This window comes from Leuresthes tenuis, unplaced genomic scaffold (genome assembly GCF_036924035.1).
Source record: "Leuresthes tenuis unplaced genomic scaffold, fLeuTen1.0.hap1 SCAF_6, whole genome shotgun sequence".
Classification (NCBI taxonomy): Eukaryota; Metazoa; Chordata; class Actinopteri; order Atheriniformes; family Atherinopsidae; genus Leuresthes; species Leuresthes tenuis.
Genome location: NW_027325360.1, coordinates 15,589,938 through 15,605,923, shown reverse-complemented (window position 1 = coordinate 15,605,923; position 15,986 = coordinate 15,589,938). Strand labels below are relative to the sequence as shown.

Sequence of the window (15,986 nt, the reverse complement as noted above, 5' to 3'; positions counted from 1 at the left end):
CAGGACACCGCTCGGAGGCGCTCTTGAACGCGTCTTCCTGCTTTCGTCGACTGCTGCGCCACAACGGGCAGCGGTTTCCCGGGAAACCGAAAAGCCAAAACAAACGTAATATGGAGAACTTCACAAACGTGACAAAGGCCGCAGATGAACGCAGACTGCCGGTGTAAGTTGTAGAGTGTTGGCTTTTCGGCACTTTTAAACACCACACCACCACAGTCGTAAGGTGTTTGGAACGAAGTCCTATTCCATTACAAGTCCGTCGGTATATTTCACCCCTCATGAGCGAGGAGTGTGTCCGGGTGGCGGTCCGCGTCCGTCCCCTTCTTCCCAAAGAAGTCCTCCACCACCACCAGGTATGTGTGCGAGTGGTGCCGGACTCCGCGCAGCTGATGCTCGGCTCGGACCGCCTCTTCTCCTTTGACCACGCGTTTGGACCGACAGCCACCCAGGACGAGGTATACCTGCCCTGCGTCCAGCCCCTGGTGGAGTCACTGGTCGACGGCTACCACGCAACCGTGTTTTGTTACGGACAAACGGGGTCAGGCAAAACGTACACACTGGGAGGGAAGAACCAAGGTAAGTTGGCACATGTGACAGTTAACCGTAACAGAAATAATAAGAGTGGGAAGATCTGAAATGAGGAGATTTAGGAGAACAGACTGAATGATGGGGAGTGTTATTTATGTGTGGAGGCTCAGGGGATTGTATGTGTCTATATGATTAAATGCTGGTGCAAAGGGGTATCTTCACCAGTATATGTGTTACATATTTCTGCTCTTTGGTGCATGTACGGTACTTAATAACTGCATCCAGACTTCTCTCAGTCGCCTTCAACTTGTGCAAAATGCTGCTGCCCTTTTAACCAACACTGACAGACGTATGCATATCACTCCTGTTCTTAACTCCCTTCATTGGCTTCCTGTCCTTTATAGAATTGATTTTAAACTTTTAATGTTTGTTTTTTAACGCCCCCCCCCCCCCCCCCAGTAGCATGGTGACACTTTTATATAATCCTATTCAATTTTGCTGTATTTTATTGCATTTACTGTTATTTTATTGTTTTGTACTTTGGTACACCGAAATGGATTGTTGTAAAGGGCTGTATAAATAAATTACATTTACATTTACATCCTTTCTCAGAAGAAGAAGGAGGAATAATTGATCGTGTCGCCCAGGATTTGTTCTTGTTGCTTGAGGAGAAGAGGAAGAACAGCGATGGTGTGGAGGCAATGGTGCGAGTCTCCTATATGGAGCTGTACAGGGAGGAACTTCGAGACCTGCTGGAGCTGCACACCATCCACAAAGAGCTTCATATCAGAGAGGATGAGAGGGGAAACACAGGTAATGCTGGTGAATGTAAGGGAGGGTGTTTATTTTTTTCAAACAAGCTATGTCCTTATTTTCAACTCAACCTAGTTCTACTTACATGAAAAAGCTTACATTCATTATGTCAAAGCTGTCCTTTCATTCCTCTCTCATGTGTGGCTTTCTCATTTGTGTGAGTTTTGAAAATGAACTGTGCTTCCACTTTTTGTTGTGTATCACAGCAAAATATTTTTATTGGACCTATTATCAATACCACTGTCTTCCAAGTCGTATTTTATACCCCAGGCTGTCTCTGATGGAAAGGCAACAGCACATTGAACATTCTTGATTTTTTTTTTTTTGCATTATTGTGTATGTTTTGTGTGTGTTTTCAGTGGTGGTGGGAGTCAAAGAGACGGTTGTCACTACAGCAGAGGAGCTGCTCAGTGTTGTAGAGATGGGAAATGCCCTGCGCCACACTGGTGCTACAGGAATGAACGAGCATTCCAGTCGTTCTCACACCATCCTCACCATTCATGTCAATATCTGTTGCCACGGAGACAACAACTCCTCGTTAAAGTCTTCTAAACTATGTCTGGTTGACCTAGCCGGTTCGGAACGTGCTGGAAAGACTGCAAACCCGGGAACACAGCTCAAAGAGTCTGCTTATATCAACACAGGCCTACTTGCCCTCGGGAATGTTATCCGTGCCCTCTCTGAACACGGCCGAAATCGTCGTGGTAACAGCAGCAACAGTGCACATATACCGTATCGAGATGCCAAGATCACCCGTCTCCTTCGAGATTCCCTTGGAGGCACCGCCCATACGCTGATGGTGGCATGTGTAAGCCCCTCTCACCACTTTGTTGCTGAAACACTGAATGTGCTACAGTTTGCATCCAAGGCTCGTCATATCCGCAACTGTCCAGGAGCAGCAGCCACTCAAACAGACGTCAAATCACGCCCTACAACCTGGCACCCCAGTGAGGCTCGATTAGAGGAGCTGGAATATGAAGTGCAGACACTCAGAGAGCTTCTGAAAGGGAAGGAGAAAGACATAGAGATGGAAAGACAGAAGACAGCAGGAGGAGGTGGAGAGGGGGACGGCTTCAAACAGTCCAGTCAGATCAGGATATCTGAACCAGAGAAGCAAGTGAGCAAAGAGGAAGCAAGGCAGTACTGCCTCCTGGCACAGGAAGCTGCAGCTCTGCTCTCAGATGTCTCCGGTCCATCTACAAGTCTTTCTTTCAGGCGGCGACTGCGAGATTGGCAGGAGAGACTGACAGCTGTGTGTCAGTCACATCAAGCTTATGATAAAGACTGTTCAGGAGGTCATAAAAACCAAACTCACCATGTAAACATTTTGAAACTTGAAGAGGAACTCTGCACATGCCAGGTAATTATTAAAAGTGAGGGTGGGGGGAAAGCAATATTTCTCTTCCAGGTTTGCAATGACTGGAAATTGGTTATACCTGAAGAGGACTCCTCTCAGATATTTTCATCCAAACTATAAAAAAAACAGTTCATATGCTTCCTGTCTGCTTCTTTAACATTAGGAGACTCTCCACATAAAAGAACAATTACTGAAGCAGAAAGATGCAGAACTGAGACAGGCCCAAGAAGAAGTTGAGAAACTCCTCCAAGAGAGAAGAAGCCACCTTGTAGCTTTAGAGGAAGAAAAGGAGCGCACTCAAAGACAGGTGGGAAGAAGATTGTTCCAAATGCTAAATCTTTAAAACTCTCCTTAAATCTGATGCAGTCCCAGCGGTGTTTTGATTTGTTGTTTACTTCTGTTTGCATCTTTGTGTGGGACTGGTCAGACAGAAGAGCTGGTGAATCAGCAGATTCTGATTGACCGCCTTCGTAGCGACCTCTTGGCCTTTCATGGGACAACCTCAGGGGCAACTGAGGAAGCAAGGGCCTCTGGGTACTTGGGTAAAAGACCCAACAGTGTCCCTCTGATCAGATACAGCTCCATGCACAGGCCTCCGAGGACGGTAGGCAGCTGCACTGTTTTCCTGTGTGTGTGTAATTGTTTCTGTGTCGATCTGTTCTACCACCCGTGCTTGACCTTTGCTTCTAACTTCTAAATTTTTATCCAAATGCGTGTGTGTTTGTAGATTCATTCCAGCCCACCAGCGTATTCACTGGAGAGGGTGATGGCTGCTTTTAAGATGCGTGGCCATCTCCTGCTGGCTGAGATTGAGGAAAAGGATGACGTTTACTGTCCATTCATTAAACAACAGGCTGAGAGCAAAGACAGGGGTCAAGAGAAGAAAGAGGGGGAGGAGGACAGTTTTATGGACGGAAATGGATTTAGGTGAGAGTGTGTATAAAACAACTCCCGGTTGCTTCTTTGAACAGGCATCAATAGTTAGCTACTGCAAGACCTCAGGCACTAGATTTTTGGAGCTTTTGTAACAAGATGCAACAAATACAAAATGAAGTCACTGAATTATTATATAATAAGATTGTAAATGTAAACCTCTATCAAAATTTTCCATGCAAGAACTAAATTGCAATCCAGTTCTTTCCAGTTGTGAAAACCCTTGCTTAGAGTTAATCAAGTGAATCTGATAATATCTTCCTAATTAAACATGGTAATCTGACCTCAGGAGGTCTTTAAACCGAACATGGACCTGCCGGCAGAAGAAAATGGAGAAGAGCAGCGGACAAGATAAAAAATATAATGGAGGCCCATTAGTACAGCAGCCTCAGCAGGCCACAGGTATGCTTTTCATGTGCTTTAGCTCCCATTCTGTCATTTTCTTCCCCTCTCATGTTGATAGGGCACGCTTTTATGTCTTAGATTTCTTCTGTGGTATAATGTATCCAGAAGCTGTTTGATTTTAAAGTCGTCAGTGGCTATTTCTTCTTAGACACCATGGAAAACCGCACGAGGACGGCAAGAAAAGTCAGTGCTACTGTGAGAAAGATCCGCGATCTGTCCGTCAACATGCGCATGAAGGAGGACCTCATCAAAGAACTGGACAAAACTGGTATGGCTACATGGTTGTGTGTTCCTACAGAGCATTGGAAATCTTTGGCTGAATTGTGTGACTATATATTGGTCAAGATATTTCTACTGACATGGAGTTACTGCAGCTTCTAAAAGCTTCATTAGGAAATTCAAGACTTGCACTGACAAGATATGTTAGCAATATACTCATTCAATTAACTTATAGTCATGTTATTATACATTTTTACACAGATGAGCTGCTTTTGAACAGTTTCTGACTATATTTTTATGATATCTCTTACACTGAGGAATATTTGCATGTCTGAATGTATTTTTTGTCTGACAGAAAAGGAATCTCAAGCAGCGGACAGACATGTCAGGCACAGCAGTGATGGCGGAGAAGCGGGTGCGCTCTCAAGGCTTTCCATGCAGAGCCAGCAGCTCCGAGCAGAAGCGTACCGCAGCCTGCAGCACATGAAGCAGCAGACAGCACAGCTTCAGAGCAGCCTCAGGCAGCTGAGAGACACCGGCGAGGGCCGCAAAGAGCTTCACCACAGTGGGGTCAGTCGTGCTGATTTTTGACAATAAACTGTATTAAACACAGCTGATCATGTCAACTTACTATAGTTTCAGTCTTGCTTAGATGTGCCATCCCAGCTGATATAAACATTTAAAACATTTCCTCAGAGTTGATGGAGAAAATTCCCCAAGAAAATAGGCGGGAGAGTTTGTTTGTTAATAGCTCCACTAGGTTCCTATCTTTAGCCAGTATTTTCTTTGTTATATTGCTTAACCTGGTTTTATCACTAGTTTGACTATCACAAATAAATCCTCAAATCTGGAATAGCCAAGAAACAAATCTTATTCTCAGTAGGAGTAGATTATCAACTGCTTTTTGAGTGAACATGAGTTATATTTGTGTTTACAGGGGCAAAGTGCAGGCAATTCAACTGTGCCTCCCCAGGAAGAGTCACACAGAATGGTAACATATTAAATACACCATCAATTCTTCATAGGTTTGATTTTCATTTCCTCTTCTCCAAAATAGCAATTTTGACAGTGTTTCCATTGTATACAGCATCTCCTTTTTCTTCTACTGCATTTTGATTTGTCTTCCCTTCTCTTGTCTTTACTCCCTTTTCCCCCTTTCACACGTTTTCTCCTGCGTGTCCTCCCCGTAGATGCAAGAATGTAGTTGGCTGGAGGACGAGGAGGAGCAGGTTCTTAAGAAGAGAGCAGAGCTGCAGGAGCTAGAGGAGGAGCTGAAGAGGAGAGAAGAGGTGCTCCTGCGCAGAGAGGCCTGTCTCCAACAGAAAAACAAACTCGAGACCAAGATGCTACGTTACAGTCAGGTTGGCCTATTTTCAGTTTAATTCAAATGCTCTCGTGGACACTTCTGTAGTCGACTAATGGGTTGGAATTTGGCATTTTCTTTAGTGAGTTTGAATAGTGGAAGAACAACTAACTTTTTAACTAACTAAATTTATGAATTTATGTCTTGCAAGAAAAGTCCATCAGTCATACAGAAAGCACGACAGTCTGCAGAGTGAGAGACATGTCTACAAAGTGTTTAATGTTAACCAGAAATAACAACTGAAGGTCACAAATAGGAGCAAAAAAAAACTTTCATAAGATGCATATATAATATTTCCATCACCATTACTAACTTTCCAGGCCAGGAGTCGGGACCTGCTGCATGTGTCGATGCAGTTGGATTCTGTGGAAGAGCAGCTTGAGAGAAGTAGAACTGTAAGAGAGACCGGAGGAGCTACCATAGTGGAGCTGGAAAAAGAGAGAGATATGCTTCTGCTGAAAAGAGACACTCTGGACGCCCAGCTCAGGGACAAAAGAGTCCTCACTGTGGAGGTCAGGAAAAAACACAACATTGTGTGTTCTGTGCACTTGTCATTTCTCTTTCAAATATTTAGATAGACTATAAAACCCTGTGTCATCATGCATTTTATTGTTCATCAACTGGATTTCTATGTGGATAGATATTTACACACGTGCCCTTGTCTAGGAGGAGCATTCCCTTCTTCAGATTCAGGAAGCTATAGAAGCTCTAGATGCAGCTCTCGAGTTTAAAAACTCCGCCATCCAGGACAAGCAGGAGCAGTTAGTCACAGGCTCATCTTTGCATCAGTCACAAAGCTCTGAGCCCGCTCAGCTCTGTGATGTCATCAGGAAGCTGAAGGAGCTCTCACCGCCTGAGACTGTAGAGCTGCTTGTCAAATATTTCAACAAGGTAGATAAAATGAATTCACACGTACTGATGTCCAAATCATTAAGCTTTACATGTAAAGGAAGCAGAGCTTCTGTTGTAATTTCTTTAGCAGTGGCTGCATGCAGGCTTTGTATCTTAACTACCTATACAGTTATACCGTATACCGTACACCTATACCGTATTATTTCAAATTCCCAAGTCAAAAATACAAGTACAATCTTATCTTTGTGTTGATTTAATTACACCTTCTGTTTATTGACCCACACAACATATATATGCTTATTTAAGCCCGATGCAAAGTGTGCCTTACAGTGTCTTTAGAGGCTGAGAAATGTATTGTTTAAGCGGACAGTTTTAAGTTCAATTTCTAAAACAAAACCTTAGGTTATAATATGGTAAAAGTCCCTTCTGTGCCTGTTTGCGCCACGTTATCCTCTTACACAACACTAAACGTCCACACTTGTTTGGTGTTTTTTTCCTCTCGAACAGCACAAAAAGAATCCGACAATGTATTTTTGTAATGATATGTCAGTGTTTTTTGTGTTTAGTCACGCTCTTGTCACGCCTTTTTCATCATCTGCAGGTTGTTTGTCTCCGAGAGTCAGAGCGCCATTTACGTTTGCGTTGTGAAGAGCTGGAGCTTCATGCCGGCGAGCAAGAGGCGGTACTAAGGGAGATGGAGGCCGCCATGCAGCGCCTGGCCCTGGATGTAGACCGCAGGCTCACACAGCAACACAGAGATCACCAGAATAACATTCAGCTACTATTAAAGGAACTTAAAGGTGAGAACCCTGGACAAGATGATGTAGTCCTGTTCTTATTAATGATATTTCAAGTAAATATTACTGTTTGACTTACGTTTGTCCACCCCGTGTGCTTGTTTATGTGTGTGTGTTAGAGGGTGTTTCAGGAGAGACACAACAGGCAATACAAGAAAGACTGCAGCATCTGGAGAAAGAGCTGTATTTCTACAAAAGCACCTGCCGGCAGCTCAAAAAGAAACTCCGAGAGCTTCTCAGCGATGCACTACACCCTGACAATCAGCCCTCTCACACGCAGGAGCACAGACAAAAGCTATGCAGCAATATGGAGACACGCACATGTGCAAAAATTTCCCAAACTAATTCTGAGGAAGTGCCCACAGGGACACACATTACAACAACTTACACAAAGATGTGCACGGAGCAAACGGAAACAAAGACACACAGAGATTCTTCTACAAACAGACTTTCACACCAAATGCAATGTCCTTCTTCTCCTGACTGCCAAACACTGCAAAAGACAAGGCTGTCTGAATGGAATCAGAAACTCAGACAGGCCCACGGAAGGAGTGCGAGAGGTGGTCAGTCTGGGGAGACTTTAGAGAGGTCACCTGTCCGACTGTGTCGCCAAGAGCTGGTACAGATTTCTGCCGCTGACCTTCAGGTCTTTGGTTCTGCCACAAGTAGGCAACAGTCTATTGTTGATACCAGCACGGAGTCAACGTTAGAAGACTCCATAGAAGTCTCCAGAAAAAAGGACACATGATGTTGTATCATTTGTAGACTCGTGTATCGGTTTTACACAGATCTCGCACTTATGTGTCACTTGGTAGCATCAGCAGGAGATTCCAGCAGGGTGACAGTAAACAAAGGAAATTGAGAGTAAATGACTGCTGGAGAAAAAAAGCACTGAACATGTTTCCTCTTATTTTAAGTGTGGTGTGAAAATTCCCACTTTTTTTTTTCGTGGGACATCATCACTTAAGAATGTGAACAGCTTAGCAATTTACCGCTGTCATTTGTTGAAGGGCCAAGGTTTATGGCAGATTTTGCCATTCATTAAGAAGGGAATCCACTGCTGGCTTGACCTGAAAAAACATGGACAAGTTTCATATCTTGACTTTATTTTTACGTTTATAATAGAAGAGAGAGATGTGATGATTGATCAGGCTGAGCAGTACTGTTCAGCACCACATATTTATTCTATTTTGTTACCCGACAATATTATCCTTGAAAAAGATTTTTAAACTATTTATATAATTCTTGAATCATTCGGATATATGTTAATATGTTATATGCTAAACTTACAATGTTATGTATGTTTTGGGTGAATGATTCAAAATTTTGCTCTTTTCTGCTGTTTTTTTTTTTGTCGTTGTTGTCTCGATACACTTCCTCATCGTACAGCAGTACCTGAGTTTATTATTCCCCTTTTTACAGCACTATTCACTAAGATTAACTCTGTGTGAAAGTATACTGTGAACTATTCTTTGACTTGGTTTAAATGTAATTTAGATATTTTTTAATATATAATTTTGAATAAACTTTTGAGTGTCTAATATATTAAAATTCCTGATAAATATATCCAAATTTTTGTCCTCATTATGCGGCTTAATTCCCTTTCCTCGTGCCACCAACCCATAGGCATCATAATCTCATGATTTAGGGGCTTTCAGTGTTTTCCGAGCTATGAAACTGCATTGCATGCTATCTATTTTCAAAATAGGAAATTACTTAACATTTTGGACACATTTTTCAGCCACATAAATTAACTAAAATCTATGCAAATTAGTTTGTGGTTATATGAGTTTACAGGACTTTAAGCTACTGGTTTGGCGATATTCAAGTATGACACGATTATAACGATAGAATATTTGTCGGGCCACTATTGTTTTCATGATTGTTTAACGGGAAACTACTTGTCCCATCGGAGTTTGCCCGGTTGTCATGGTGATAAGACAGGCAAGAGCATGTCAAGAGAATAATCATCGTAATAATCATGTTACCATGACAACTGAACAAACGCTAAAATGAGTGAATAATGTTAAATATTATGTTTTTAATCGGAAAAAACACATAATACAAACTATATGACATGCCTACAACGGATGGGATAACCTGTGAACAAATTATTTACATAAAATCGCGCATTTCAAACTAAAAGGACAAACACCAGCTGGAATCGCAGTTTCATACTATTTTTGCACCACTGAGCTTCCGTATTCAGTTAGACAATCGCTGGTAGCAAATCAACGGCAACCGACAGTTCCTTTACGAACAGGTGAAAGTATTCTTTATTACGTTTTCTTCATGATAATGTCTCACTTACAGGAGTCAGTGAGTGCATTAAAGACAAGAGAACACCCTGAACCCACGAAGGTGTTTTCGACCTGCACCTATCGCAACTTTTGCACTTGTTAAAAAGCTAACAAAACCGACTAGCTAGGTTATCTCGCTGCTATGCAATGCTAACTCCTAGCCGTGTCCACCAGCAGAGTTTTGGCAATGGCATAATTCAAATAACTTGACAATTAATTGTATTACTGTCTGTGTTTGTTAAAATAAATGAACTGCACACACTGTTAATGTGAATGAATCGGCTGACTAATAAATCTTTCAAAAAGGATTGAGACTGTGAGCTAACTTGTTGAAGTTATTCTGACAATACTGTCTGTTTTTTGTTACTTAGTTTTCCGTTTCGCTATGGCATCGTCTGCAATGATCACCGTCCCTACTACTGCCTCCCGTTTTGCCCTGCTCCAGATAGACTCAGACACGGATTCCGACGTCTCTGAGCCGGGAAAGCCGGGCAACACCAAAAGTGGACGTGACTCCTCAGGGAAGTCACGACAAGGAAAAGCAGGGGCAGCCGGGGGGAAAGCAGCTCAAGGCAATGACAAGAAGAAAGACAAGAAAAAGAAGAAGAAGGAGCAGCAGCAGAGTGAGGCAAATGAGGTGAGCGATTGAGGACATTTGCAACCAGTGACCCCCCCCCCCCCGTTTTCCCTGCATGTCTTTGTGTGATTGAGCTGTGCACCTGACTGTCTTTCTGTGACATCAGCGGTGATGGTTCTCTTTGTTTTTCATTTCACTGGAACTGAAACTGCAGACTGTGCTGCCAAGTGTTTGCCTAGCTTTTCTTGAAGCCGAAACAGAAAGAAACTTTTCAATGCTTTTGTCAAATATAGGAAATGTTCAGCTTATGGTTATTGAGATTTCTGTCAAATTATTATCGCACAAGAAAAAGACACAGCAATGGAAAGAGACACCGTCCTAAAAAAAAAAGTTCAAGCTTTACAGTCTTGCAGAGCAATTTAAACTGTAACTCCTTCCAGAAGTAAAGGTATTAGTAAAAATCAATTGGTCTTCTTAATTTCAGACTCCCATCATATTGCGTTGTGTCTCTGAGTTCAAACTAAACACGTATATTGGAAGCTTAGATCGTCCTTACAGGGAAAGACGCAAGGTATGGTAAATTCCTTTTAGATGGTGATGGATGTGATAGCTGTCTGCTGTAATGAATCACTGGTACAGTCAAAAACGATATCCTGTGGTTTAAGGGCTGTCAACAGGCAGATAAAGGATATCCATCTTTACACTTGTGAAATATAGAAAAGTAAAAAAAAAAAAAAGAGGAAAAAGCAACTGCTGAGTAGGCTACCCAAAAGGCTCCTTATTGCTTTTCTAGTTCACAGGACACCAAATTGTGTTTCTGAATGAAATGTGATTGGTCTTGTGTGGTTTTCCTGACCATGGCTGATATGCAGGGGTCTCAGCGAGGTTAAACCTTTTCTGCAGGTGCCTGTTGTGATTGACTTTCATATATTGCCGATGTTTTTTCTACCAAGATTCAAGCAGACCGGTATCTTTGTTACCACGTGGTCTTCTTGAAGTAGATTAATCCAAAGATTTTATTTCTTTTTTTTTTTTCTTCTATCAGTTGCGTAATTTGGCCTTTAAGAAGATTCCTCAAAAGTCTAGTGGCCCGCCGCCTTGTATGACCCTGTCAGGAATAGCCAGTGAACTTCTTAATCCCGAATCAGGGGACCACAACATACCCTCAGAGGGGTGGAAACAGTGGAAGCAAAGAGATGAACAGGTAAGAGAACAACCTGCCCACAGGATAGGTGTGTTTGATAATCGTGGTGTGATCTGAGTACTCTTTTAGAAGCCAGGTTACTTCCTGCGGTCTCGAGTCAAGCTGTTCAGATGTCAGCAGTATAGAGGAGTGGCTGCACTTGAAATTCTTACAAGATATTCTTACAAGGCTTGACAGCAGTGTTTCTTAAGTGTTGATCTTCCTCGTATGTTTCCGTCCTCTCTTCTTAGATAACCACTGAACTGTATGAAGCAGATTTGGAAAAGGCCTTGATTCTTAGTAAACTGGAGTATGAACAACATAAACAGGTACATCATGCACACACACACACACACACAAAAATAAAGCGAATACTCCACTCTGTCCTGTCACTGCTGCCATGTTCTGTCACACACTTGTGACACATTTACATGTGTAGGTGTTGTTAACATCTTCTTTTTCACAACAAATAGACATGCGCTTCCATTGATTCAGGCTTTGAATGCAGGATTTTTTTTCTCCTTTTTCTGACCTTCCCCTGAGTCCCCCATTAACAGTTTCTGTGAATTGAAATGAAACAGAGCGACTAAATGAATTTCTTGCACGGGATTGGAAATTTAAATCCTACCAAAAGTTCACAACCTTAATTCTAAGTTTCAGTGAAATGATCCGCTGTCCTCCCAACAGAGCCACACAAACACATCTTCGCCGAAGTCACGAGGAGGAAAAGAGGGTGGAGGGAAGAAGGAAAAAAAGAAGAATCAGCAAGCAAAAGACAAAAAGACGGTTTCTCTGCAGGACTTCCAGGCTGAAGGCAGCGCAGGTGAGGAGAAAAATGTTAAATCTGTTACATTTCTGTGCTGAGGTCCAAACAGGTGCCCCCTCAAAACACAACATCTACCTGGATTCCTTTGACTAAAGAATTTTTGTAAAGTTTTTCTTTTAAAAGTTTGTTTCAACAATTTTAATAAAAATGTCTTCTTCTCTTTGTAGAGCAATTGAATAGGAAGCAAGACAAAGAGGTGAGCAAGAAGTTATAATGCGACTCATAGAACTACTTCATACTGTAACACTCGACGCTTATGTAATCTTCACTTTTCCTGCTTAGTTGTGACATCATCATACAAAACTAATCAGTTGATACAGTTTGTAAGAATTTAAAGCGAGTTATTTTATAAGAATCATAAGAATGTGATTAAATAATGATAGAGCCTTTAATAAGAAACAACTTAAGAAAGCAGTATGCTGCCAGTTTCACAGATTTTAAGAATGAATGAATCAATGTATGTAATACCTTATTAATGCTGTCTCTCTGTCCATTACTCATAATCTGCTGTACAGTCCTTGACTCAGCTCGATTGCTTCTGAGTTGTTCTTCTCTCATTCTGTCAGTATCTGCTGTTTTTTGCTGTGCAGTGTGTTGTAAAATGAATGCTATTTAACTGCAGACATATGCTGTATAATCTGTCACTGATGAACACGTTTGATGACGCACGCCTCAGCTTCAATTCAGACCATTTTCCCCACCAGGACACCAGAGTGGCAAACCTAGCATTAGGAATCGGGCAAGAGGAACGGTTTTTTAATAAACTGGAAGATGATGTCAGTCGCATTGTCCAAAGGGAGAAAAGACGTGAACAATACACTAACAGCCAGGGACAAGAAGTCAACACCTCCACAGAGCATGAACCGGTGAGTGGACGCACACACATGCAAACAAAATACCCATCCTGCCGTCTGTAGTCTGCCTCGAGTTCTAATAGGATGGAAACTCGCACCTGCTGCTTTCATGTCTCGATCTTAAAGTAGTCCGTGTGCTCATTTTTAAGCGATTAAACCAAATATCACAAGATTTTCTTCTTTTAGCTCAATCAGGAGGAGGTGTCCTAACTTGCTCTTTTCTGCCCATTATTGCTGCTAGGACCCCCGAGCAGAACAGCTGAAGTACGAGCTGGAGAAGAAGGACCAGGAGATCGATAAGCTAAAGAAGACCATCTCACAGTGGGAGGTAAGCAGTTAGAGGAACTGACCCAATCTTTCTGTAATTAGATTTCATGCATTTTGCCTGTTGTGGAAAGGCTACAGACCAGCACACGTATCCGTTTATAGCTAATTATACACCAATCAGCCACATATGGAGGACTGAAACTTCCATTATCAGAAATGAATACAAAAATGTATAAATGGCTCAGTAAATGAATTGATATGCCAATAAATGCGATTGAAATTGATGCGATTGATTCAGCTAGACTGTGAAATATTGATTCATATATCTGCTTTAATTTTCTCCTCTATTGATTTAAGTTTAAGATAATGATCCTAACTATTTGCTCTGCCTTTTAATTTTCAATTTGATTTCTTTTTCTCATTCTCTTGTTTAATTTCTGTCTTTGTTTATTTATTTTTTATCCCTTTTATGTACATATTATTTTCTTTTCACCTTTCTTCTCTTCCCACAAATGATTTATTACATTTCGTTTTGGTTTCTATTTTTCCCCTAATGTTCTCTAAATGTTTTTTTTTTTCACCTTCATGCCTATTAGGATTTTCTCCCTCTTTATTTTCACATTCATTTCCATGTTTCCTTTTGACTTTTCTCTCTCACCATTTTTACATCCCTGCGTGCATTTTGTCATTAAAAATCAGAGGGACCGTGTGTCATGGACTCAGTGTCTCACCCGTCCAACAGGAAGTGGCGAAAACGGGACTTTTTGTCAGATGGTTACGATACATATAGCTTGCTAATTCAGTGAACTGCGACTGTCTGTGTTCTTTCAGTCAGCAACTGATCTGCTTAAAATATAGTTGTTCTTAATAGAGTTGGTACACGGCGACACGGCTGATTGCTTTCAGGTCATTCATCTTACTGCAAAGGAAGCTAGCTGCTGGGGCTGTTAGCCTTCCCTACTTCCAGTCTCTGACTATGCTGTGAGGCGGGTCTCCCATTACACACAAGGGCCGCTCCTTGTCCCTTCACTGGACCTGGTGTGAGTGCATGTAGAAGTGATGCCAAGCAGTGAGGGTGGAGCCTGTTTTAAGTGGAGGGTTATACAGATGCAAGGAGGGTTCGACGTGACCGTATTATTGTGTCATTACAATGCAGTGTGCTGCTGGGAAGCCTCGGGTCCCACATTCCTGTGACCTTTACCACTCACCTTAGCTTTTGTAGAGACCATTCAAACCCCACATTCCTACAAAGATTGCAGAGGCTGTGATTGAACGTGTAACAGTAGGTTATGGTGGACTCCATGTCATGCAGTTTCCAGCGTGTGAAACCACACATGTAGCACGATATGCTTCCCATGTGGGAAACGCGCTGTACTCCACAAATAATCCCTCTCACTTGTTAATTCTGCAGGTGAAATACAAAGAGGTGAAAGCAAGAAATGCCCAGCTGCTTAAAATGCTCCAACAGGGAGAGAGTGAGTTGAGCACTAAATTGATTTTCCTTCTGATGCTTTCACACGTTCTTTTCTGACGTTTTTTCGTCTCTTTCTTTCAGTGAAGGACAAAGCAGAAATCCTTCTACAGGTAGAAGAATTAGTGCATATTAAGGAAGAACTGTCATCACAGGTGTGTAACACTGAAAGAGGAATATGGAGCTGTTGGATAGCACAGCATGTTTGTGCATATGAGTAATGTATTTATACTTTTATTCAGGTAACATTATTACATGCTGCCCTTGAACAAGAAAGATCTAAAGTTAAAGGGCTGCAGTCGGAACAACCAAAACATCAGGTGAGAGTACAAATAATCACTCATTTTCATGCACGTCTGTGTTGTATCTTGTCAGCTTAAAAAGACAGATCTTTGGTCCGATTGTATGATTGTATTAACTAATACTTGTATATTGTTTGGTATTTTTGTGTGGACTTGTATGCATGCTGCTTTTTTTTTCCATTAATGAGACAAACGGTGGGCTGGTTTGCACCTCACGACGTGAGGGTTGTTGTTGCAAATCACTGTCACCTTGTGTGGCTAAATTAAGACATATAACCCCTAAAAATGTATATTAGGTGGTTAATGTACGTCTCAGTAAAATGCTTCCACTTATATGAATACTTGTGTTCTCTGTGTACTTTTCTCATATGCAGGGCAACAAGAAAGGGAAGAAAGGCTCCGAGATGGATTTATGAAGGTTTCAGGGGGAGGGGGGCCAGGGTGGGTGTCTGAAAAGAAAAAATTAAATAAACAAATTAACAAGCTGTAAAACACTACTGACCATAATCAGGGTTCTCTTTTCTTTTTTTCAACTTGCATGCACCCCTTAACACACACAGACACACAGGACACTCCAGACATGGCATGCAGTGTTACACAACTAAGATTTGCAAAGCCTCTAAAATGTAAATGAGTTTAAAGTCTGTTTTAAAATGGTTGCTGGCCACACTATGCTGCCCTCTGCAGGCATCAAAGTGCCACTGCATCATAAGTACTGTCAAAGACTGTGGACCTGTCTTTTCATGGGTTTTGATGCCAAAATGACTGATTTTAAAAAATGTATGTTTGTTCATTTTTTTTTTCTCACTGTGAAGTAAATAAAACAACCTTTCAGTGAAAAGAACTTCTCGCATCATTTCAACAATTTACAGAATGGTTTGTTTCTGAAATGCAGCGTGCTGCAGTGCGGGCTAAAGTATAGATAATGCCCAAACATTA

The 15,986-nt window shown here is 41.7% G+C and overlaps 2 protein-coding genes across 4 annotated transcripts; both read left to right on the top strand.

Annotated features, from left to right (window-relative positions):
- The first annotated feature begins 70 nt into the window (after positions 1-70).
- LOC140309795 (kinesin-like protein KIF27) lies at positions 71-8,736 on the top strand. Its single transcript, XM_072387794.1, has 15 exons — positions 71-576; positions 1,141-1,341; positions 1,701-2,701; positions 2,862-3,005; positions 3,126-3,302; positions 3,426-3,625; positions 3,921-4,033; positions 4,185-4,304; positions 4,611-4,825; positions 5,193-5,246; positions 5,446-5,616; positions 5,939-6,130; positions 6,285-6,509; positions 7,072-7,270; positions 7,387-8,736. The coding sequence occupies exons 1-15, from the start codon at positions 279-281 to the stop codon at positions 8,013-8,015; spliced, it is 3,939 nt and encodes a 1,312-aa protein (XP_072243895.1). The 5' UTR covers positions 71-278; the 3' UTR covers positions 8,016-8,736.
- A 726-nt stretch (positions 8,737-9,462) lies between these two features.
- Positions 9,463-15,847, top strand: gkap1 (G kinase anchoring protein 1). 3 transcript variants are annotated; one of them, XM_072387807.1, is made up of 12 exons: positions 9,463-9,530; positions 9,939-10,204; positions 11,190-11,348; positions 11,579-11,656; positions 12,015-12,150; positions 12,321-12,349; positions 12,858-13,019; positions 13,249-13,335; positions 14,686-14,749; positions 14,830-14,900; positions 14,988-15,065; positions 15,422-15,847. In XM_072387807.1, exons 2-12 carry the CDS (start codon positions 9,953-9,955, stop codon positions 15,461-15,463), a joined length of 1,158 nt encoding a protein of 385 aa, XP_072243908.1. In that variant the 5' UTR covers positions 9,463-9,530; positions 9,939-9,952; the 3' UTR covers positions 15,464-15,847. The 3 variants fall into 3 exon arrangements, with proteins under 3 accessions (XP_072243908.1, XP_072243909.1, XP_072243910.1); XM_072387808.1 differs by lacking the exon at positions 11,190-11,348; XM_072387809.1 differs by lacking the exons at positions 11,190-11,348; positions 11,579-11,656.
- Positions 15,848-15,986: the final 139 nt, after the last annotated feature.

Bases quoted from the DNA above. Each gene is read 5' to 3' on its own strand.
- LOC140309795 (XM_072387794.1), top strand. From the start codon at position 279: ATGAGCGAGGAGTGTGTCCGGGTGGCGGTCCGCGTCCGTCCCCTTCTT. The intron at 2,702-2,861 runs GTAATTATTAAA...CTTTAACATTAG, and splicing joins AGGAACTCTGCACATGCCAG to GAGACTCTCCACATAAAAGA. The intron at 3,626-3,920 runs GTGAGAGTGTGT...ATCTGACCTCAG, and splicing joins ATGGACGGAAATGGATTTAG to GAGGTCTTTAAACCGAACAT.
- gkap1 (XM_072387807.1), top strand. From the start codon at position 9,953: ATGGCATCGTCTGCAATGATCACCGTCCCTACTACTGCCTCCCGTTTT. The intron at 13,336-14,685 runs GTAAGCAGTTAG...TTAATTCTGCAG, and splicing joins AGACCATCTCACAGTGGGAG to GTGAAATACAAAGAGGTGAA. The intron at 15,066-15,421 runs GTGAGAGTACAA...TCTCATATGCAG, and splicing joins CGGAACAACCAAAACATCAG to GGCAACAAGAAAGGGAAGAA.